Source organism: Heliangelus exortis, chromosome 26, assembly GCF_036169615.1.
Source record: "Heliangelus exortis chromosome 26, bHelExo1.hap1, whole genome shotgun sequence".
Classification (NCBI taxonomy): Eukaryota; Metazoa; Chordata; class Aves; order Apodiformes; family Trochilidae; genus Heliangelus; species Heliangelus exortis.
The window spans coordinates 502,512-527,126 of NC_092447.1; the positions used below are offsets into that span (position 1 = coordinate 502,512).

The 24,615-nt window shown below is 48.0% G+C and overlaps 1 protein-coding gene across 8 annotated transcripts in view; it reads right to left on the reverse strand.

Moving 5' to 3' along the window:
• Nucleotides 1-916: 916 nt before the first annotated feature.
• CADM1 (cell adhesion molecule 1) overlaps nucleotides 917-24,615 on the reverse strand; it is a 119,352-nt gene continuing 95,653 nt past the window's right edge. For 2 of the 8 annotated variants that reach the window (XM_071769080.1, XM_071769081.1), the window contains 7 exons: nucleotides 24,023-24,195; nucleotides 20,560-20,631; nucleotides 12,552-12,584; nucleotides 8,101-8,154; nucleotides 6,232-6,312; nucleotides 1,651-1,782; nucleotides 917-1,174 (listed from right to left, as the gene is read on the reverse strand). In XM_071769080.1, the coding sequence (XP_071625181.1) occupies nucleotides 1,056-1,174; nucleotides 1,651-1,782; nucleotides 6,232-6,312; nucleotides 8,101-8,154; nucleotides 12,552-12,584; nucleotides 20,560-20,631; nucleotides 24,023-24,195 (664 nt within the window). In that variant the 3' untranslated portion in view covers nucleotides 917-1,055. The remainder of the gene's footprint in view (nucleotides 1,175-1,650; nucleotides 1,783-6,231; nucleotides 6,313-8,100; nucleotides 8,155-12,551; nucleotides 12,585-20,559; nucleotides 20,632-24,022; nucleotides 24,196-24,615) is intronic. The other 6 variants (XM_071769083.1, XM_071769085.1, XM_071769084.1 and 3 more) reach the window with 6 other exon arrangements.

A 24,615-nucleotide genomic window follows, 5' to 3' on the forward strand; every position in this document is an offset into this window, starting at 1 on the left:
GTTAGCACTATCATTTTAACACGAATTCCCACGTTTTACTGAGCGGGTAAGAATAAAAAGGCAGTTTTGCTCGTCCGGCTGCTCCCCAGATCTCAGCTCTGGGGGGTTGGAGCTGCTGCACCCTGTGGCTGCCAAGGTTGGGGGAGAGGTTGGCCAAAGATCAGGAGGGACTTTGCCTCCTCCAGCACCGCACGGAGAGGCTGGGAGAGCACCCCAGAGAGGCAAGGGGCCAGAGCAGGACCCCCAGCCTGGCTGGGAGCGGTCCCAAGGTGGGCTCAGCATCCCTCCGGGGAGGGAAGACACCCCCTGGGTCCTGGTCCCCACAGCCCTTTGCTGAGCTCCAGCCCATGTCCCAGTTGGCACCAGGGAAAGCACCTGAAAGGCGGGCGGCCACAGGCAGGTTCTGGTCGTTTGGTTCTCCAAGCCTTTGAGGGGGATGGAGGGAATGGGAGATGGGTACACACTGAACTGCAAACTACAGAATCTAAAATGTGCTGGTTCTCCTCCGATGAGCTCGAGTTCGGAACGGAAAACAGTGAAGAGAGAAAGGAACACCTTCAAAGAAACCCACCTACTCCAAGGGGTCCCAGCAGGCAGCTCCGGGAACAGAAGAGGAAAGGGGAAATGAAGAGCCACAGAAACCCGAAGGAAACTAATGCACAGAAGCCCCTCTTCTTCCCAGCCTCCCCCCGACCCCAACAAACAGAAATTAAACAAGGCACAGAATCTTCTGCAAATGACTTCACTAAACTAAATCCAAGCTGGACTTGGCCAAAAAAAGAAAACCCAAACAAACTGAGGTGTCGAACAGCAGAGTGTACTTTACGAGGAATATTTTTACACAGCAAATCCCAGACCCTCCCAGCCTCACTACTCTCCTCCAATCTGCTTTTTTTTTTTTTTTCCTAAAAAAAAAAAAAAAGAGAAAAAGAAAGAGAAAAAAAAAAAAAAGACACAAGCTGGTTGCAACTTCCGATATCACTGTCTCTTTAGCATTTAAATAGGGCCAGTAGTAACCATCCACGGTTGGACACCTCATAGAAACCAAGGCTGCTCTAGATGAAGTATTCTTTCTTCTCCTCAGAGTTGTTTTGTCCTCCCTCTGCGTTGATGATGGCTGTGTCTGCGTCGGCTGCATCATCTGCTCCTTTGGCTTCGTGAGTGAAGTATGTACCTGTGGGGCAAGCAGGGGCTGTGACTCCATGGGTGTCTCGGCAGTGCTGGGAAGCCACCAACAGAAAGGGGAAAAAACAGGTAAACCCTGACAAAGCCAGGCTGTGGCATGGAAAACCAGTGCAGAACCGGAGCATCCAGGGCTGGAGACACCCAGCCACCACACACCGGTACTGGTGTCCCTGCTCTGAAATGTGGAGGCGTGTGGCTCTCTGCAGTGTCTTACTAAGTAAAGAGTAAGAGGAGGAGCTGAGCTGGTGGAGCTCTGTGCTTCGTTACACGTGCTAATTAGCTCTGCTAACAGGACTGCAAAAGGAGGAGTAGTGCTGGGCTGCTACAGCTTCTCATCCCACTCCAAAGCCCCCCAGGACATGTCCTCCCAGATAAACCAAGGGTCTCGCATCAGACAGGACACCATCACCAGTAAGGAACGGGACACATGTGCTATGTGCTCACCTTTTCCTGCCCTGGTCTTACCTTTATGTCTGGCAAAATATCGCCCTAAAATGATGAGCAGGCAAAGCATGGCAAACACGACCACGGCCACAACGCCGCCAACCACTGCGTGGTCCACGCTCCGGATTGCCCCTTCCTCACCTGCACGAGAATCTGTGGAGACCAGAAGAGAAATAAGAACAGGGGATGGCTGTGGGGGCAGGCTGAAGGGGCTGGTTGCAGCTGCTCCCAGGTGGGAAAAGCCCCCCATGGGCTCTCCCAAGGAAGAGGGGAAGCAAGGAGCTATCTAGGCAGATGAGTTCGGGCAGAGGAACTGTGTCCAGAGCCGAACTGATCTGGCAGCTGGACTTGCAAAAGGTTTTTTTGCTACAAGCAGCAGCACTACGACTACGCACGTGAAAGACAGCTGGGAAAGGAGAGATGGAGGCGCCAGTGGGGATGTATTTTAGGGAATTTTCCTACAATACTCCCCAAATTTCAACCTCCCCAGGGGGCGGGGGGGCACAGGGAAGAGCAGTATCACATGGAAATATTAATCACTAGCTCTGGAGAAACACCATTAACAAGTGACCTGTCGAAAACATCTCAACTTCAGCCCAAAAGACTGCTCGACTGAAAACCAACCAGCCCAAACACGTTGGCACCCAGCCTCTCACCCACCCCAAGGGCTCCCGTGAACCTTATTACACATAACTGTGGCTGCTCATCACCGGCCGCGATGTCCGAAGGCATAAAATCTCCTAATCCAAACTATAAAAACCTCTTCAGAAGCAGATAGCAAGCAATAATAGTGCAGTGCCTCCAACTGCTTTATTTCATTTATTTAATGCCTCACCATGCAATTAGTTTTCTTTTATAAGCATTTCTCTCTTAGGACACCGTCACCCGGGAGAGGAATGACTTATTTAGCAGAGGAACAAGTCCGGAATGAACCCTGAATGAGCTATGGCCATGTACAGTGAATGTATAGCAGTGTAAACAATTTTAATTTAAGAACGCAGCTACATCAACCCTCACTGCAATCCTAATGGCAACTCAGATTTATAACGCAGTAAAAAACAATTATTCTCCTGTTGATTAATACATTAACATTTTGGAATAGAAGCTAAACCATTGTCTCTTTTTTTTTTTTACTGAGTCAAGCGCGACACCTCCATTAAAATGATTTACTGGCCGTACCTTACAATTTAAGCACAGCAGCAACAGAAACGGTAAAAATCTTTTAACTTTACATGATTTGTGAAGTCATATGTGAAGGATTTACCATTTAAATCTTTCACTACAAGAAGCACACAGCCTATAAATCTGTCCCGCATGCAGCTGCCCAGACACCTCAGAGAAATGCATTTTACCAGGAAGACTGAGAGTGCAAATGCAAGTCAATTCTTAAGAAAGATTTACCTCCGTCTCCCTCCAAAGAACAGAGCAAATCTCTGAAGCCTCCACCTCTAATAATATTTGAAGTTTATCGATCAAGCGTACAGATCCGTGACAGCCAAAGGTAATGGTGCTCTTTTGAGCTGAGACCTGATACAAAGCTTGTGAGCAGCAGCCTGGGATTTACGCTTTCCATCGATATTCCCAATTCTGCTCCGAGATTAAGGACTGAGGGACCCAAGTAAATAACTCGTGACTGGAAGCGCCATAAAACGCCTTTTAATTAAAACAATTTAAGAAAAAAAAAAAAAAAAGCCCTCCGAGTGCGACTTCGAGCAAGTTCTAAGAGCAGGAGCTCTGGTGGAGGCAGTGAGATGCAGGAGGAGCAGAGAGCAGCCTTGCAGGATCCTGCTCAGCAACTCACCTGATGAGCCAAAAAAACTCTCTGCAAACCAAAAGCCTTGGCTGCCACACCACATAAATCTGAGTCCTCTCCCCGAGGTGGAAGCATGCCAGAAAAACAGGGACATGCAGCGTGGGAGGGAGGGAGATTCCAACTCAGCTTCAGCTCAGCCTGCAGCTCAGAGCTCGGCTACTCCAGCCTTCAGGACTTGCTCCCCACCAAGCACCCAGCCTGTCCCAGCTGCTCCAGACACGCTCTGCTCTGCCTTTGCTCAGCTTTTGGAAAAGAAACTTAGCACCCGGTCCCACTCGGCTGCATCCGGGAAAGGAGACAGCAGCCGCCCAGCCTGGCAGGATGGATGTCTTGGTGACATCTGGAACAGCTGAGGGGAATAAACACTCTGAGTTATGGCTCCATAATGTGCTTAGAGCAGGAGTTTGTATCAAGAGGCATTTTTTCTTAATCACCATAAATTAAAGTTCTAGAGAGATGAAGCCTGGGCACAGGCAGGGACCAAAGCCCCAGCCTCACCTCCCCTCTGCAGGAAAAACAGGCAGGAAGTCTGCCTTGAAATAAATACTCTGCATTTAGAGGTGTTAACCACCTGCACTTAGCCTAATATCTGCCTGAGGTGTATTCCATGTTGCATTCATTTGCTCTCCATAGATAAACTACTTGCAATTTTTCAGAAAAAAATAAAATCAAATTTTTTAAAAGCTTTTTGGCCACTGTCCCCAGGCAATCGGGCCACTTCATTTTCCTGTCACTCATTCTTTCTTTGGTAATTAAAAACAAGAGTGTTGGGTCTATGAAGCAAGGAATAATTCCATAAATCTGTGCCAGAAAAGAGACTTGACCTTAAAAACTGGAATCTGCCGTCAAAAGCTGTCTCTGATTCACAAAAGCTATTCTCGCTTCATATCTATGATTAAAAAAGAAATCACAACTTTATTACTGAAGAGGGAAGAGAGGAGATGGCAGGAACTGACAAAATGCCACATTATTTGCTAATCCTAATACGTTATTCTTCCTTAAGATTTGCTTTTCTCAGCACCAATTCAATTATAGATGCTACAAATCCTTCTGACATTTAATTCCCTCTTGTCAGAGAGCAGTAAATGTATACATGCAGAGCTTTCCCATTAAGATGTTAATATATATTGGAACACACTGGCCTTTAAATCGAATAGTCAGAATTTTCCTATTAGCTTTCTGGTTTGCTTGTGGTTTCTTGGGGGCGGGAGCAGGAGGGAGGGAAGAGCAGGGAAAGCTACAGACAAGGCTGCACGTTGGGAGCAACATGCGCACACCTACACAGCTACTCCGTGGCTACTCCACGGCTACTTGGCACCACAGCTGCACCTGGGGGTGCGGGGTGGTGCTTTGCACGAGTCCAAAGCACCTTAAAGGAAAACTGCAGTGGTAGCAGTACAATCCACATGAAAAAACTGAGGATTTGCTGTAAAAAAATGAATCGAGTTCACTTTGAAAGAGCTGCGCTGCTTTCCCTGAACGCATCTATGAGCTGAGGGAGTGCAGACCTCACCTGCAGGAGCCACAGGTCTGTACAGGGACCCTGAAGTTTTCCTTTAAGCAAACATTGCAACTCATGGCATGGGGCATGGGCAGAAGAGACAAGCCCATCTGAGCAGGCCCTGCTTGACCAACACCAGACTAACAGCACTCATTCTGCAAGCTGGGAGCAACCCAGACCAGATGTTGAGCTGGTCACCTTACCTGTAAGGCCTGTCAGCCAACATCTGCATTTTAAATCTGCAGCTTCTTAGCTCTGGCTTTCTTTGCAGTGGGAGACACTTTTTTAGAAAGAAATGCATTAACGATCTCAAGTTTTCTAGCATTTTTTTTTGCAGATGTAGTTATTTAAAAATAGCTGTGGGTGGACTGCCTCAAGAGCACAGAGAAGCTGGCAGATTTTAATAGCAAAGTCCTAACAATGTGGGTCAAGCGCTTACAGCAAGGTTGAGCTTAAGGAAGGCTTTTTCTCCTCCCAGCTACTCAGTAAAAAGGTTCCATTAGATTCTGTTTTAATGAGGGTTTAAACTATACATATAAGTATCTGTGTATATTCTACCTTCTACTCTTTTCTAAGTAGTGGCATCTCCAGATTAAGAGAAAGACAAGGCTGGACCTGGCTGACTGTATCAGCTGGCATTTAAAATCCCAATTATACCTGATCTAGAAGCTTCACACCTATTAAGATCAAACCACTTTGTTTTTATCTTGGGTGCTCAGCGAGGTTTCAGTGTGAGGTGCTGTAAAGCTACAGAAGGTGGGTTTGGGATTGCCTGGCTGTGAGAGTCTGAGCAATGATGCCATTCGTCACAGGAGTGTGGTGTCAAGGTGTGCCACCCCTCTCCAATTTACTGAAGAGCAGCACTAACCTGTTTGTCGCATTGTAATTGAATTTGGTGTAATTTAAGCCAGAGAAATTGGAGGAGTTCATCCTTCCACAATCAATAAGCTCCCCTTCAGTCAGCCATTTCAAGATCGCTTCATAAAAAAATAATGCACTTTGTTTTCATAAACTTAATCACTATGACAGGCGCTCAATGTTTATCAGCCCTTCCCTTGGACTCCTCTCTGCTGGGAAACGAAGCCCTGCTTCCACCCGATGGCCATCGATCCATCAGCATCCCCCTTGAAGAGAGCTGCTCATCAGCTTTTGGATTAGTTAATCAACCCCCAGGCGAAGGCTGTGCAGGTCCTTCCCATTGCTCCCTGTGCTGCAGGAGGGGTTGGGAGTGGCAGGGAGAGCGGCAGTGGGGCCGGGAGCAGCAGGGACAGCTCTGGGCACTAACTACCTGGGTGGAGGGCAAGGGATGCATTACTTAATGGCATGGTTGGCAGAGCCTCCAGTGAAGTGTTTAGCTGGACAGGAGTACCTGGAAGGAACAGCAGACTGAGCAAAGGCGGCAGCAGCAGCAGCACCCGCGCAGGCAGCACCCACCTCCTTGGGACAGGATGCGGGCTCGCCGCCCTGCATCCATCCCCAGGGCTCCCCATGGAGCCAGGGCAGCCTTTCCGACTGACAGTTTGGCTCCAGCACTCACCTGTACCAGCCCTGACAACCCAAATCTGCCCACCCGCCTGAACCCGGGTCTAATTGTGGTTTCCTGGAAGCTGGGCAGGGGAATGGGGCTGGGGGGCAGAGATCTGAACAGCTCCAGGCTTGTTCTCTAGTGACACCAGGGTGTTTGCCACCCTGGTGGCATTACCTCTGGGGGTACCCCACTAACCCAGAGAGCAAAATACAGAATTCTTAGGAATAAAATAATAATAAAAAAAAAGTCATCAGAATGGATGCTCCAAAAGGGGGCATGGCAGTGCCCAAGGAGTGCTTGCTTTTGGCAGCAGGTGGGGGGAATTATTACTCCCATTCCACATTCAGAAGTATGGGAACACAGAGCTCAGAAAAATGCACCAGCCAGGGGACACAGCCTCTTCATGGGGTGCTGCTCAGCGCTGGAATGGAGCTCCTCAGGGGAAGGGCAGGGCTGCTGGCACACACCCATTTTAAAGAGTTCCCTGGTGGAATTATTTCCCATTCCTCAACTCACCAAAAGGTGTATTTTTCTTTAAAAACATTCAAAAACTAGCAACAATGCTTATCAGTACAAACCAATTCTCTCCCCTCCACACAGCGATGTTTAGCAGGCACCCATTGCCTCTTACCCAGGAGATCTGCAAGAATCAGTATTAGCTCAGGTGTGAGACACAGACCAACCAAGCCCAGCATTTCTGACCTCTTGGCCAAAGCATCCCTATAGAGGCTCAGGGGAAGAGATGCTGTGACTGCATCAGGTGAGAGAAAAGCATTTCCCAGGAGGAGATGAGGATTTGGGGATCGGCTTTTTTGGCATCAGTCTTTTCTCCATGTTGGAACATGGAGCAGCATTAGACCAGGCCCCCCTGAGCAGGGCTGCAGGGATGTGCTAAGAAGCAGGAGGCCAAAAAATGGGGTGAGTTTCTACAAATGCCCGGGAAGACTCTGGCAAAACATGATCAGAAATTTTGACGATGTTTGTCCCACTGATAACAAACCCGTTTTGAACAGTGCAACTGCATCCACTGAAGATGCTTTTAGTCCCCAGTCTGGATCAGTTCTAATCCACAAGCACCAACACCAAGGATTCGCTTCTGTAACTTCCACCCCAGAGGATAAAAAGAGGTTCAAACCATTTACCTGGTTGTGCCTCTGCTGATAAGACAATCACTGCCTTGTTCTCTCCAGTCTGATACTTGCATTATAAGAAATCACCAAGCAGCCCAGACTCGGTGCTGGCTGCAGCTGTTAAAAATGGTTTCACACAATATGGCAGGGTTGAGCATTTTACCAAGAGGAAGTTTCAATCCCACTGATCTCCAAATTAGCGTCCAAAAAAAATGACAGGAGAGCAGCAGCAGGGAGGAACCCAAAATGTTATGCAAGCCTCCCACCTCATTTTCAAGGGTGCCACACAAAAATGGGTGCCAAAACAAAAAAAAAAAAAAAAAAAAAGGGAACAAAATCCCAACGGAAAGCAGCGTATGTCCAAGCTGGGAGACGGAGCGTTGGAGGGATGGCTACACCACAGCAACTATACAATGTGACATGGCCAAGATGCAGAAATCCGAGTGGAACCGGAATCTAGCGGAGGAGAGCAGCGGTTTACCTACGGACTAGCCCTTACCTGAGAGATCCCCATAGTCCAGCTCCTCTGCGGAATTGGGCAACTGAGTAAAGCCTTACAAGTAAAAACAAACTCATTTTTCTCTGTGTTTTTCCAGTGACATAAAAAACCAACACACTTAAGAACTGAGGACGAATTTCTTGGGGGGTCAGGGGAGAAATAATACATCAATCACTCGCAATCTCCTGCCAGCTTGGGCAGAGCAACTTGTGTGACAGAGTGGCAATAATTTCCTTTATTGCTGACAGAAACATTCCTCGGTCTACACTGTTGGCACACGAAACGTGGAATCCAAGTCACTCATCCATAACAGCATGCAAAGACCCCCAAACTCCATCTTTTAGTCATCAATGGGGGCAAGTGCCCAATTTAGTCCAGTTTGATTTCAGTTCTATAGAAGAAGAGCAATGCAGAATTTCCTTCCAATTGACCACAAAATTCATTCTTTTTTTGGCAATGATGACAAGCCCAGCAATTTATCGCATTCCCAAACCGTAAGGCAGACTGTACCTGCAGGCTCTATCTCCTCCAGAAAAATCCCACAAAACCTCTTCTCGTTTTGCCAATTTGATGCATACATGGAAAAAGCACCTATCCTCAAAGCTGAGAAAGACCTCAGGTGGCCCTGGACACTCTGCCTGTCCCTGAAGCAGCCCAGATGTTCCTGGAGCAAGTCACCGTGGAGCCTGTCCCCACTGGAGAGCAGCAAATAGGGGGTAGATATAGAGCTCATAAAAAATAAAACTCGCTTTCAGTGATGGTGTTTAAATACATCGAGTCACTTGGAAGCTACAGTGGGAATTCTCTTCTAAAGTGGGAAGCCGTTTAGATTAATAGCAAGGATTTTGTTTCTGTGCTGCTCTGGGATTTCAGGGAGCCCCCTTTTTGACTAATGCAATATAGAAATATAATTGTCTGACTCACAGAGGCATTGGACATGCAAACCTGGGCTTGGCAGAGAAGCCATTCAACTTTTATCTCTCAAAAACTGCTTCTGTAGGGTCTTCTTTTTCACTTAAAAAGAACTACATTTTCTCAGTAATAAAAAGGGCAACACTGCATTTTTTATGAAGCAAAATACGTCTTTTTCAAAAGAAAATTTAACAATTTAACAATTCAGGTTCTACCTGCACCTGGTATGCTTAAAAATGTCACTGAACAGTATGAAAACCTGTTGTGAGGCATTTTAAATACATGGTAAATTACTTCTCGATTTTCCTCATTAAACTTTCATCCCAGCTATTAAAGCCCCTTCTTTTCCCTTCTGATCAGAATGAATTCAAAGTATGCCACAACTCCTGCTCCAGAAATGTAAGGCAGCTTGTCACTCAGCTGCCGGTTCTCTGTCAAGCCTGACCCAGGTGTTCCGACACTGACATGGGCACGCCAGGGATTTACAGCTGCCTGTCGACAGCAGTGCCCAGCCCTGCTCCCTCAGCTCCCTCCAACTCCTAAGGAAAAGACAATTTCTCTTTTGTATTAAGCTGTAAATAAGCCATTAGGGATTCCGTTTTATGCCGTGTGCTTGGCAGCACCGCACAGAAATCTTAACATGTGCAGAGATCTTTGTGATGTTTTATTCAATCGCCCCAAGGACCAGATCTGTGAAATATATTTAGGAATGTATTTACTATTAGTTGTGCTTTTAAGTAGGGCATTTTCAAAAGGAAAAAAAAAAGGCAGCAGGACAGGCAGAGCTGCCTGCTGATGCTCATGCAAAAGTACCGAGGGCTTTTTCCCCATGTGTGCTCGGAGAGGCACTCCGGACAAGTGCAACCCATCTTCAGAGCCTGAGCTCTGTTGGAAAGAGCAGCAAGAGCTTAACACTGTGCTGTCAAATGGACTTGTAGGAAACCCTGCTAAAAATTCATATGGGCCTTTGGGGAAGAATTTCCAGCTTATAAAACAATTTACCTGCTATATTATGGGCCAGGTATTTTCCCGTCACTCTTCACTCTCGACTGGGATGTTTTCCTTACTTTAGCCTTCACTCCAGGCTTCCTGCTTTGCCAGCTTCAGAAGACAGTTTTTTTCACCCTACCTTTTCCTGAGGATGAGCAGAAATTCGGTTCTGCCTCGGGGGGTGGGGGAGGGAGCCGAAAAGCAGCTCAGAGCTCACCGTGTCCTCCCTGTGCACACCCTGTAGGTGTGTGCAGCTGCAGGGGCTCCAACAGCCACGCCGCAGCCCTTTCAGCTCTTTGCTAACAAGAGGGCAGAGGGGGTCAAAATTTGGGAAAAAAACCAGCGAAATTACTTCTGCTGTAGCAGAAGATGATGGTGTCTATGGTCATGGCTAGTTACACTCCTCCTGCTCGTGCAGGGGGCAAAGGGAGAGCAGGGGTGCTCAACGTGGGCACGTTGTTTTGGAGGGGAGGGGGCAGAGGAAGGCAGGAGGGGGCAAGGCAGCAAAAGTGCTTCTGTCCCCAGAAGGGCACCCAGGGATGTCACTGTCCTGGCTGTGTCCAGGGTCTGCCCCTGCTTGGGCTGCGTACGGGCAGGGAACTGCGATGCCAGCCCCGCAGGCACCCCGACAGCCTGAAGGGCAGAAGGAGGGGGCAGGAGGGCTTGAGCGGGGCAAACCCAGCTCGGGGGGGGGCAGCAGAAGCACAAGCCTTCCTGCCGGCCATGACCATGCTGTTATTGGAGTTCTGGCAATGAACAGTGCAGAGAAAGGAGAAAGTGCATCAGAAAATTTACAGTTCAGCTCTCATTTTTCAACAGAAAGACTTAACAATGTTCGTGCTTGGAGTCACTCATGCATCGCTGCCGTCAATTCCATTCCAGAAGGAACCAGGAATGGCAGGGGCTTTGCTACCGCTCGGACATGCACACACATACAGGACTCCTTCCCCCCCCCAGTCCTCTAGGATACACTCCAAAAAATTACATGACTCAAAAATCCTTTCCCCGATTGAAGTATTGTGCTGGTTCCACACTAGCCTTACATTGAAGTTTCTTTGCTATCAATCTCTTATTTTGGGTTCTTTTCCAAAAAAATTTTTTTTTCTTCCCCCAATTCATTTAAAATCGTTTTTGGAGAAAATCCATTTGGCTGTAGTTCATGCCCATGCATTTCTAGTCATTCACAGACATGCTCACTCCCACCGGACATCTTTAAGAACAAATGGCCAACATACAGAAACACCTGGTGTACTCCATACACACTCCAGCAACACAAGCTTGGAAAGAAACCCCAGAGTCTTCAAGGGAAAAGCACCCCGAGGGCGAGGTTTTAAGGCAGGAAAGTTTGCAGCAGCTCATTTGGGACTGCTTGTCATCTCAGCTGTCAGGTTCCTGGCAGCAGCAGTCCTTCCACCCCAGATTAATCACCATGAGGATTAATGATTTGCCTTCACTTGACTTTCACAAGTGTTCGCCTTCTGCTGGATGAGCACTTGGGGGCTGCGACTGCCTTGCCATGACTTCCCTATAAAATGACCGATGCTGAATCCTGACATGAGAGTCACATAGGGAGCTGGGCAACAAGCAGAGAACAGAAGCACACCTGTGGGCTCCCAGTTGTACACCCAACAGGAAAATGCATCCAGGGAGGCAAGTTACTGGGGACGAGAACTGCATGTCCCTCCCCCTGATAGGGGGCATCACTGCTTTGACTTTACTCACTCCTCCCTCCACCATTGCCCAAGATATGCCCTGGTGGAAGCAGGCAGGACAAAGAGCTTGCCCTGTACTACAGGTTTCTGTCAACAGAAGAAACAGTCGATTTCTCAGACTGAAAAGAAACCGAAATAGTGAACTCAAATAGGGATCAGCCCTAATTAAAACTGTCAGAGGTTTTGGTTTGGAAGCTGTAAAGCGAGCTGCTGGCAGCACCCGGGCTGCTCAGCTCTCAGGCTGCAGTGAGGGGCTGGGCACTCTCTAACCACGCAGGAACTGGGGAAGCTGTCAAGCTGTTAGCGAGACTGCCTAAAGCAGACGAGCAGGGTTACTCTGCTAGACTGCTATGCTGATAGGAAAGTGTTGCTATTCCTTTCCCAAATCTCCTTCTGCAGTGTGATAATGCCAACTTCCCTGCTGGCCTCCCAGGCGAGTGCTCCTCTGCTGAGCATCCCTGGGATGCTGGGGGGTGTGTACCCACTGGACTTACTCTCTCACAAACTCAGAAAGAAAGAAGATTCCTACAGATTTCACACACCTCTTGAAAAACTGAATTTGCATCCCTGTTTTCAAAAGCAGGATTTTTGCACGCTGCTTCCTTGGGGCTGGGGGCTCGCTCAGCACCACGTGAGCCGGCTGTGAAAATTACAACAGAAATGACAAGAGCAGACAGACTTTCCAGCCTTAAAACCCATGTGATATTTATGAGAACAGTCCACCTGAAACATAGTTTTCCCTTGAAGACTACATTTCCCTTTTCGCTTCCCCTTCCCAGGCTTGTCTTGCCACTCAGCAGCGCTGAGAAATAAGATAAACAGGAATGTGATACCAACCGTGAACTGCCGGTTCTGTCGTCGCCGTTGTGTCTACACACGGGAACAGAGGATTGGAGGAAGGGAAGAAACAGGAGGAACAGCATGCAAAAAAAGGGAAAATGGAAAAAATGGAACAGATAATATATGAGCAAGCTTTCAAAGAACATTGCGTGACAAGCAATAATAAAATGAAAGGCAAAAAGCATTTGAAGTGAGTTGCACTGTTTAGAAGACATGCCTCCAGTTCAAAAGCTATGAGCCTGAGGAAAACAGTAAATTTATCTTTTTCCAGGACTTTGCCAGGACAGTTACTGGTGGTTGCAAAGCCAGGGGAACAGGAGATAGGGAGAACACCGACACCAATGCTTTCGTTGGCAAGGACCAAAACAGAAGCTCGAGGCCAGGACAAAGAGTCAACACTTGGAAAATAGCTTTTACACATTCAAACATTGCCTTGACCAAAGCACCAGCAACCCGGGCCTAACCTGCTCCTACCTCTCCTTTTCCCTTGCCCCAGGAAGAGCATCCAAATGTCAAACCCACTGCTCTGGAGTGGGCAAACACAGTTAGAAATGACCAGTCCCTCTATTGCAACAATGACCTGCTTAACAGGCATTGGTAATGAGAGTTTTTTGGTGATCAGCCTGAAGCTGACCACCCTTGGCAAGCATCACCCAACCAAAGGAGGCATCCTGGGGGGCTGCTGTGCCAAGGGAGGAATGCCCCAGCTCTTCACAGCCAGACCCACGTCTGAATGCTTTCTGTGGCAGTGGCCAACATCAGATCCTCTACACCACTCTATGTCACACTGATTGCCCTCACCCCAAGGACTGGCTTGCTTGGCTGTTGAAACCCACGTCCTTTTCCTTTGGCTCCAGGTGCTCCACGCTGCTGGCTGCAGCAGGCCAGCTGTTCCTCAGGACATCACCCACACTCTGCAAACACCTTCTGAGACCCCAAGCTGGTAGCAAAGCCTTGCACAAGGCCCCTGGCTTCGATGCAGGCAATGTTTAAATGAATAAAAGCATACCTGGATGTGTACAGAAGCACTCTGCGGCCTGCAGCTTGCGTTTTGCAGCAACGACAGACAACCCCCATTGGTGTTTCCCCTCGTGAACGTGCCTTGTCCAGAGGACCCAGGGCCAGGCAGTCCTATGGCACGTTCAGAGGCAGCAGTGGAAAAGGAAGGACTCGTTCCTGTGCAATTTAGCTCAGGTCTGAATTTCTGAAGCACCAGTGGAGACAAAGATCACACGAGGAATACACAATACTTACAGATAGGAGGTCTACATGCTTTGATCGTGAAAGCAAAACAAATAAACCCTGCACAATTTAAAAAAAAAAACAACAAAAAAACCACACCAAGATTTGCATAGCAGATTATCAAGCTGTCAGGAACCTGTTTCCACTGCCAACATGTCCTGTTCTCAGCTTGGCAATCCAATCTAAGGCACGCTTCAGTGCACCAGCACTTGTTCCCCTGCCGGGAGCGGGGGCTGCAAGGGAAGCCTGCCCACCCCCAGTGCAGAGCAAGCACTGGCTTCTCCTTGTTTTCGGGTAGCAATCCCCAAATGATGCCTCATTTAAACCAAGCAAATGGTGAAGGGGAAAATGGTGGTGAAAGAGGTGGGGGGGGAGTTGTTGTTTAGCAAGGGTGGTAAAACTGAGTATTAACTCTTGAGATAACATCGTGGTATATCTAAATAGTCTCAATTTACTGTCTTCCTGAAATAAAAAAAGTTACATCAGCTTTTACGCTAAATAGAGAATCTGCTGAAAGCAAACTTCATGTGCTGGAAAAGATATTAGTCAAGAAACAGTGCAAACTGGACAGTGCATCTCGCTTCCCCATCTGGGGACAGAGACCAACAGGTTATGAAAAATAAAGTTCTCAAGCGGTTGTAAGTGCGAACAAATATCCAAGTCAAACAACAAGTTGGCTGCAGCTGGAATGACAAAGTTATGATTAGCAAATGGTTTGGATGGTTGCAATAGGAAACACAGAGCAGTTAAAGTTCAGCATGAGTTTTCTGGCAGTCCATTTCAATCCCAGAGTTGTCTTTGAGAGGAAGGATTGCACAAAAACAGTGCTCCAAAGAGGAATAATCTCGTGTTAAAGTCAAGCCAGGAGTGTCCCGGGATACAGGCACGCTACTGCCAGGGTTGTGTGGCAAAGGAGAGAGAAATTGTCACTGTTGCTTTGGTAGAAAATGAACAAACCCAAGGAAAACCCTGCCCATACCAACCTCCACTGCTGCTTTGCCTTACACAGCCCTGGCTCTGCTGTGCTGCTGCTGAGATGACCCAGAATTTTCCAGCAGATGGGCTGACTTCAAACCTTCTTTCCTGCTTTCCAAGAACATGCCACTGATTTCTATCTCCCTCTGCAGAACAGCCAGGTCTATATGCCAGAGCTCAACCACCTGATCAGGCTGCTGCCCCACCCCCTAGAAGAAAAGTCATCTCTTCTCCTCAGGTATGGACAAAAAAGAAAAAAAAATCCTCGACATGCTTCTGACTTAACTAAGGTTGCACAAAGCCAGTGAAGGGCTTTGCCACTCCCAAAAAGGCACCATCCTGGTCCTGAGCAGTGGGTGCAAGCTGCAGTCACACATTCGCACGAAGCCGATGCTTGTCAGTTAAAACAATCGGTTGGTTCTGGAAAATGGGCTGTGTGACAAGACATGGCAAAGCAGAAGGACACAGACAGCACACAGACAAAGAGGCTCAAGGTGGTACCTAAGATAAAGGCTTCTCCTCCTGATTTCAATGAGCAAGACAACAAAAAGTTGCTGTGTGGGGAGAAGTGAAACAACATAAAAATCGTCTTGCAAAATCTGTGTGCACACAAACTCACCAGAGACCTGGTTTGTAACTACAGAAGGTGTCCAGGGCAGGAGTCATTGGTCTCTATAAAGCTGCATGTTTCCCCTAATCGTGATTTCTTCTCATCACCGGTTGTGAGAACTGAATTCAGCTCTGGAACCAAGCCACCAACATATATCCTCTGGTGATACAGATGGTGTCACCTGCCAGCTGGGGAAACTTGGACAGCACTCCGGGTTTAGGCCCTCACCCCTTCCTTAGGTGGCCACACAAGCATGCACACACACTCACATATACACAGATTTATAAAATTACTGTATGGAGGCATCTGGGCAACATTTTGTGGAGTGAGTAGCTCCACTGTGATGCCGCCTCAGTTTTTCAAATGGATTCTCTCCAACTACAAACTGTTTGTGTCGCTTTAAACTTGCCCATAATAACTTGTTCCATCCTCAAACAGAAGCATCATGATGGAGGAATTCTAAAACCCCAGCAGCAACCTGACACACAGCAGCTCCAACACCTGAGCTGCAGGGCTGCAGCCCTAGGGGCACACAGTGTGCTGGAGCTGCAAAACCCAGCACTGATGGGACGAGAATGGCAACAGCACATCAGCAGTGCAGAAGCAAAACACACTAAAAAAAAAAAAAATAAAATTCCAAATCAGCACTGCAGCCCCAGCTACATCTTTTCAGGTTCTTCCATAATGACCTGAGAAGATTTTGGGGGTTATTCAATCTCAGTCTGCCCAGTCAAGTGATGGCTCCTGCACTGCTCACACTGCAGCTGTGACAGCGCCGTGTCTGCTACTGACTGGATGTGGTACTAAAAGACTGACTTGTATTTTACTTTATTTTCTCTAACAGGCCCAGGCCTGTCAGCTACTCTCTCGTCCTTTATTCCCTTTAATGCGGTCACATCCTGGATGAAAATGTCAGAAGAGTGCAGTAGCACCTTTAAATTAACTTGACATTTACCCAGGGACACGCAGAAGCTTCAACAGCAAGCAAAGTTAAATAATAAATACATTGGGGGAACAAATGACTGGGCCAAGTCCCTGCCAGGTGGCATCAAGCTGGCAGCAAAGCAGAAGCACCCACTGGTGCCTCTGCCATCTCCAAAGGGCACTTGGGTAATGCCACCACACCAACACCCCACCCCCCCACAAGGTCACTGCAGTGAGCAGCAATGTCACCTACATTCTCCCCACCCACAACCTCTTTGGGTCACCACAGGGACAAACCTGGTGCAGCCACAGGTTTTCCAGCTGTCATCAGTAATGAACAAACATCCACTGAGGAGGAGACCCCCTTCCCCTCCTCCTGAGGAGGTTTGCTGGCGTGTCAGCTCAGGCTGCCCTGATGTTTCTTCTCTCGGGCATCAGATATCCACACACTGATATTTCTTAGAGAGCTGAGACCACAAAGAAATGTGGTTTGGGCTGGAGTGCCTGGAGCTGCGTCCTGGCTTCAGGAAGGAGCTGGGAGTGTTCCCACCACATGGCTTTGGGCTTTCCCACCACTTTCACTGGGGAGGCTCCAGCATCCCTGTGAATTTGCAAGCCAAAGCCACTGCCTGCAGGGTCTCAGCTGCTCACCTGCTGCTCAAGGGGTACCAGGGTGAGACCTGCTGCCTGCCCTGTCCCTGCTGCAGGATGGACAGTGGGGGCTTTGCAGAACCAGTAGCATCCAGGCAAGGCTTGGAAATTCTGGTAATGTCTGTGCTGCCACCGCTGCCCTCCCCCCCGGGCCACCACCAAAACTGTTGCCAAGACCCCTGCATGATCCATCTGCAGAGAAAGTGTGCTAAATGCAGATTTGCACGTACAAATAGCAGTGTAGCTCCCCAGGAGCTGAGGTGCATGTGCTAAGCACAAGCAGAAGGCAGCAAAACGTTGCTGGAAGAGGCAGGCTTCAACACTGGGCGCCGTGCAAAGCCCCAAGGCAAGGGCTTGGCTGTTATGAAGAACCTTTTTCTCCCAGGAAACAACAGCTGTCCAGAAGCAGTATTTCAAGGAATGACTCCAGGGGTAATTAAAATTACGCAGTTTGCTGGGCTGTATCGTATTGTACATCTTAATGAACAAAGCCACAAGGACAATTTGAACCGATAAAAAAGGGCTCGCCAGCGATAACAGCCCAAGCTCTGAAGGGTGGCCAGAATACCAATGCAGATGCAGGATATATAAAAAAACCAAACTGTCACGCAGGAAATCTTTTTAAGCACCTACACCAAAGCAAAGCAACAGTGACAGAGCAGAAGATTTAAAGGTCGTGCTATTTTGGAAACTTCACCACCGCTCAGATGTGTCAAGAGAGAGGGGCCACCACAGGGACCACTCACTCTCAACAGGGACCCTATTGCATCCCACACCTGCTCTCATGCCTCTCTGGCTCGTACTCACCAAGCAGTGTCTATTCTCACCCAAAGAGCACCTCTTGGGGACGGGGCTGCATTCCCACCTCACATCAGGACATGTTTAGAGCAGAAACGCTGCACAGAAGGAAGTAAGAACGGCGTCTGGCATCGGACCTGCACAACAGGAGCAACTCACCGTGCCTGGAGTAGCAAAGGCATCCCCTTTGAGACATTTTACTGGGGGAAAGTGAATCCAGAGCAAGGTATCCCCAACAAAGCAAAGGGACTGCTTGCAAGAATGTAATTCCCTACAGGCAGTTGCTTGAGATGACAGCACTGCTACAACATGAGTTCTGGACAGAGAAATGGTTTCAGGGGACATGAACAAGGCCAGTTCTATACAAGAAACAGAGGGGAAAGGACAAAATCAAATTAATGTCGAGTCCCCGTCATCCTAAGAAAAGGTTTTCCAGCTAGGTGGTGGCCAGAGGGCTCCCACCCAGCCTGTAGTGAAGAAAAGAAACACCTTGATTGCTGCCAAGGAACTTCTGTCACATCAGGGAAGTGTTTCAGCCTCTTGGTGATGGTGGGAATTAAGATATCGTTTGTCTCTTGAGGCTTTAAAAAGTGTTTCAACACTCCTATGCTATGTAATTCTAGAGATTATGTTAATTTGACCTAATTTTTTTTCCCAGTGACAAAGTCTCTTAGCAGTTGAAGAGCATGTCCTGCCACACCACACTGCCTGGCAGACACAGCCAGGAATGTTCCCATGCAAGGAAGGAGGCAAAGCCTGGGCAGAGCACGCTGACCTCCTGGGCACAAGATGTGAAGACACATCAAGAAGATTCAGCATCAGATCAGTGTCAGAGAAGACTGCAAAAATTCATCTTACCAGCATTTAACTAATCTTCTTCCCACGTAACGTGAGCAGTAACGGCTGGATTCAGTCAGCAACAGCATATTTTCATCAGCAACACCCAATTCTACTTGTAAAGGGAACAAAGTGTTGCCAGTCACAGCACACGAGCACACACCTCCCCATCTTTCCCCCAAAGGAAAGACCTGCACACAGAACAGTGCCCATCCTCAGGGCAGTGCCTGGCTCTGCTGGGGAGTCATGGAGGAGAAATAGCTGGGAAAAAGTCATGCCCAAAGGTCCTCCCCTCCTGGAAGACCATCAGCCTCCCACCTCCCTTTTAAATAGCTGAAAACCCCAGCAGAATAGCAGACCTGCTATTAATTCTGAACTGTCCCAGGCTGGGAGCCCAAGGTGGCTGTGCTTGGGAAGCTCTCCACAGGTGGTCCCCAAAAGGCTGGTGGCAATCTGCTTCCCAGGAAAAGGACAGTCACTAAGGGTTGCAGGCACTGAGTGAAACACAACAGGGTCAGCCAAGCATCAAGCCAAATTCCTCCTTTTAGCTTTCCACAATTTACCAGAACCATCAACAAATCACCGCAAAGCAAAGGAAAACTGCACGTGTCCACTTACACCGAGACACCCAGGACTGAGTCTTTCCGCAAATGGCTCTTAAGGAGACCTCAAGTAAAGCCCGAAAGCTACTCTGAAAGGAAAGCTGGTTAAGGAAAGAAATTAAAAACAGAACTGAAACAAAGAGACCCAATCGCGAAATGGGGAAGTGTTCACGGTGGAGCATCTCAAGCATCCAAAATTGGGTGCCTGGAGGTTGGTAAGACTGAGTGAGAGAAGCACCTGGAAAGAGGAAGATGGAGAATGGCAAGGTCTGGACAAGATGATGGAGGATGGCAGACAGCGCACTCAGCGCGCTAAGGCACGTGGGAAGGAAGACTGTGACTGCTTCTCCAGGCCAGCAGAGTGACTTGGTTGCAAAAACCTCAGAAGGAAAAAAGCCACAAAACACCCCGAGCAGGACAGAGTCAGCTGAGCAACGTCATAAAAGCAAATAAAACGTGACGGCATTTCCACAGGGGATGGTTTACAGCAGCAATAACGCTCTGCCACTATTCAACGCTCCGTTCTCATCTCCGCCTCAAAAAAAATACAAATAAAAGCAAGCCAAAGCAAAAGCAGCAGTTGAAATAGAAAAGATCAGGAACGTGACAATGCAAATGATAACAAATCAGAAAAGCTTTCCTGACGAGGGGAGAGTGTCAGGGCTAGTGAGGAAATGTGACAGATGCATGGGACAGAGCAGTGACTCCTTATCAGCTGGTGGGTTGTGTCATCTTTGCAAGACAGGGGAAAACTCAAAATGCTGAAAGCCAGCTCCTCAAAAACGGTCCTGCAGATGCTGATCAACTCAATAAAAAATGACTGGTGGAATTCCCTTTCTGGGGAACGAGGCAGAGGGCTATCACAGAGACAGACCAAGCACCTGGGCATGGGAAAAAGCATCTCGGGTCACGTCAGGTCCAGTCAATCACTATAGACCAAACTTTCTGCTTCCAGGTCTAGATTGCTCAGAAATTGATACTGATCAGGGGTTAAGGCTATAACAACCACCTGTCTTAAAGGAGCTCGAAGGCTGTTTGTATCCTTCCTTTGAAAGCACCCAATAATAGCCACCAGTAACCGAGTTAATGGCTCCTTCTGCCACGGCCATCCCTGCCTTCCAGAAACACCTGCTGTTAGGACTATCCAACTCATTGCACTGCTTGCCCACAACTCATGTGGGCTGGTAGGAGTAGTTGAGAAAAAATGAAAATAAAATGCACACGATTTCTTTGCTGGTTTGTTGTTGGGTTTTTTTTCCTCTTTTTTTTCTTTTTTCCTTTTTTTTTCCCCAGGCTTCATGCTCGCTATATACATAAAAGACAATCAACATTCAGGACATTTCCAATGGTTATGAAGGTACCGTACCTGTGATGGTGGTAGGGATGGTGGTGGTAGTGGTGGTGGTTGTTGTGGGAGGAGGGATAGTTGTGGGGGGATCTGGATAAAATATAAAAAGGAAAATAATAAAAAAGCAAATTAAGAAAAAACAAAGCAGAACACAACAGCGGTAAATCGTGATCAGAGAAAAACAAAGATGCTAAGAAGCAGCACATCTCTGGGATGCCCTTCCTCCTCTAAAACCAGGTGGTGACAGCCCAACTGGCTTTAGGGACATGAGCCATACCCTCCACAGCTGGACATGGCCTGTAGAGCCATACACAGACTCACTCCAGCTGGAGAATCTGGCCCTGGAACTCTTCCCCCTTTTTGACTTCTACAGTGCTTAAAAACAAAACAAAACAAAACAAAACAAAAAACTCAGCATAGATTAGTCAATGACAGAGAGAGATGGGATGGGAGAGGCATAAGAAAAATAAACTGCACGCTTTCCACAACAAAAAGAACAGTTTACAGGTACAAAGAGAGACACAGCGGTGCTTTGCTATGGAGAGGTTTGGGAACCCACAGGGGACTGTGGGGGGGACCTGCTGCTCTCACCAGGCTCAAGAGACCAGCTGGTGGGGCTATCCCCCCCCTTCACAGGGCTGTCACTTTGCTACTCCTCCCCTACCCATTCACACCAGCAGGATGCTAAAAACTGCTTCAAAGGTAGTGATAAGTGCAAAGAAATGCAAGCATTGTCACTAAAAATCAATTTCAAGGTATGAAGAGCTTCAGTAAAATCTTTCAATTCAACATGTCAAAGTTTTCCTGGCAGTTCCAGAAGAAGGCCCTGGTTTCTGCTGCTGGGGCACGGCTACTGAGCGGCACAGACACTGGATGCTCCTCCCCGAGACTGACAAAAGTTTCCCAGAGGCACCTGACCTGCTGAGACCCAACCACCACTGCTCTTCATGGACAGGGCACGTCCTCATCCAGATTGTTGGGTAGGAAAAGATAGGTATGAGAAAATGTAAAACAAAAAAACCAAAAACAGACCAAAAAAACCCAAACGTATCAATGCCCAGATGATCAAACTGAATGCACTAAGTAGTCGGGAAGACTTTGAACTAGGGATTCATTCGGCAATAATAGAGCATGAAACATTTCATGGGCTTTTGATTTTAGGTTTCCTCTATAGCATGTCAACTTCTCATCACTAACACATCTGCTACTCTTTTATCTCCAAGCTCTCTCAGATTCCCTAATTAATACACTTGAACTTTAATTATATGCTGCACCTTTATTATACTCCACACAACTTCCTGAAAATTAAGAAACGTTACCTGGGAGCTTGCTTCACTGGGGAGTGTATCTGCATGGCTGCTACCTGCTCCATCCCCTGGGGCCAAAGCATCCCAGGGGTTACCCACAGACCTGCAGGTCCAGAGGAAGGGAGCCCAAAAGACCCACCAAGGCCGATGGCCCCAGCTCCTCTCCTGGACTACACAGGGAGGGTGCTACTCACCAGACTCTTCCTCCAGAAAAGCAGCACAGCCCTGATTGTGTGCTAATTGCTCTCTCAGTTCCTAGCAACTGTGTCTGCCCACTCCCACAGGGAGGAGAAGCGTGAAGCAAATTTTAAAAATAAACATGTTTTCGGTTTGTGTCAATGCGATTAGACATCCTTACTCCACGCTGGCAGCAGAGGAGTGGTGCTAAGCCCAGTTCAGCAGCACTTGTTTTGCAAAGCCCCAGCTGCTGGAAGGCATTTGCAGGCAACCCCAGGGTGTGGAGGGGCTGTGTCAAAAATTCCCCCAGGTCCTGGGACAAGGTGACTCTCTGGGACCAGGGGACTCTGCAGGGGTGCTGGTGTTAGGTCCTCCCAAACCTGCAGAAACTGGATGTGGTGGGATGTAAAACCACCATCTGATCACAAGCTCCTGACAGATCCTGGAAAAGATTCCCCCACATGGCCAAATCGGTGCCTCAAGTCCACAGATTTACATTCCCTGGGCACCTGCATCTCCTGTCAACAAAACTGTCCCTGCCTCCTCCTGGGGATTTAATCCTGAAGGGCAGCAGCACTGATGAGGGCTGGTGTAGTCCTTGCCCATGTCCAAAATGCAGATAACCAAGGGACTGTGAGCTAAATCCCAGGTCACTAACACTGTTGAAGTTAATCTAGCACTAACCTGGGCTGAAACAGGGGCAAAAATCTATACAAGGAATGACATTGCCTGGTCTACAACTGCTTTACAGTAGTTGCCTTCCATAATCTTACTCTCCTGGGGAACTGTCTGTGTCCTGTTCTGACCTCATTATTGCTGCCCCACCACAGCAGCTATTTCTTTAAACACTGATGAAAACAAGGTATTTCTTTTTATACCCTAAGCACAAAAATTACTCCATCACAGATGCATATATGACTTCATTCTGCAAACTGGAATCTTTCAGAGCTACCAGCACTAGAGAGCTACCTAGTGGGTAGGTGAGTTCAGCTGAGTTCAGCTTCAGGTCCAAGCTACAGTTTAGGTATTATCTGCACTCTTTGGGCACATTTCTGAGACTGGGCTTACAAGGGCATATGCACAAACAACAATGTTCGGACAAGCAATGGCAGCCACTGGTCTGTATGAGAGCAAGAACAGGAGAATTGGGACTTTGAGCTGCCAGGGGCTGCTGGGTGGAATGAACTTCAAACCAAAGCACGTTACTGTCCCATCCCAGCCCCAGGCAATACCCACCACTGAGCTCTGCCCAGCAATACAATAACCACTCTTAACAGACCCAGTTTAAAGCTGCAGCCCAAAGCAACTGCCCCTAATTGAAGTGGGGGATCACTCCTCAAGTGCCTACTGAATCTTCATTACAGGCAGCGCTTGGTGACAGGAGCACAAGGTTTACAGCAACGGCAAAATAACACGGAGGAACTGAAGAATTAAAGTAGGTACTTAACAGCACTTTAAAAAGATGCCGAGACGTGTTTTAGTGTCTGCCCAGAGGAAGGGCTTCAGACATCTCATTCCTCCGGTTTATTTACTGGTTTGTAATTATCTGGGGATGCTGGCTGATTCTCTGGTAATTTACCTGTCTAACCAAAGACTGGAACCACCCCGGCCCACTGCTGAGGCACTGCAGAAGACATTACAAAACAGAAAAGGAATTATCAGAGAAACCCTCAGAGAACTGCCAGGCCAGAGAACTTCTCAGTTCTCCCTACACGCCTGCCCTGCTTTTTCCCTCTGCTCCCCACATGCCGTGGTGAGCCCACCAGCAGAGCTCCCTGGGCCGGGTTCTGCACCCCGTGCACGACACCCAGCCTGACAGCAGCGAAAGGAAAGGGTTTTGCAGTCCCTGCCCCAGCCTGGCAGGCCACAGAGGTGTCGGGAGCTCTCTGGAAATCTCGTGTTAAGCAAAACGTTAAGTGGAGTCACAGCGTTCCGAGCGCGGCACGTCGCAATGAGGTGTAAAGGAGTCTAGAAGAACGGTGGTTTTTCTCACGTACCGTATACAAACAGCATGTAATCCGCATGTGATTTCCCCACCGCGTTTGAAGCCTCACAGCGGTATGTACCATTATCTGTTTTGTTTAGGTTACTAATGAGAAGGTTTGAACCAGACACTACAACGTGTTGAGGCATCTCATCATCTACTCTTAACCACCTCATGTCCGTAGGCCTACAGAGGAGGGAGAAAAAGAAACAATCACATTACTATTTTCCTATGGTCAAGATGGCATCTTCAATAGTTCATCCACAGACAGAAAGCCCAAACCAAGAAAAACTGTAAAGAAATAACACATACTTTTTTCTTTGCGCTACTCAAGCCCAGATGCTGTCAGGCTTCCTCAATTTAAATTTATTTTAACCCAACAGGAAACTGTATCCAGACCTTAATTTTCTGAAAACACTAATGCAAGCAGGAAGAAAGGTCATTAGTGGTTAATCATTGGCTTGTTCAGCAAACCTGCAGTCTTTCAGGCTATGGACTACACGTGCATCCACAGGGAGCTCTGAGTGCCGATCTGGACAACACGTGGCAGAACAAGGATGTTGTTGTCACCTTTGAGCCCTTCCACAAGTGCTGTGATGGAGCCAT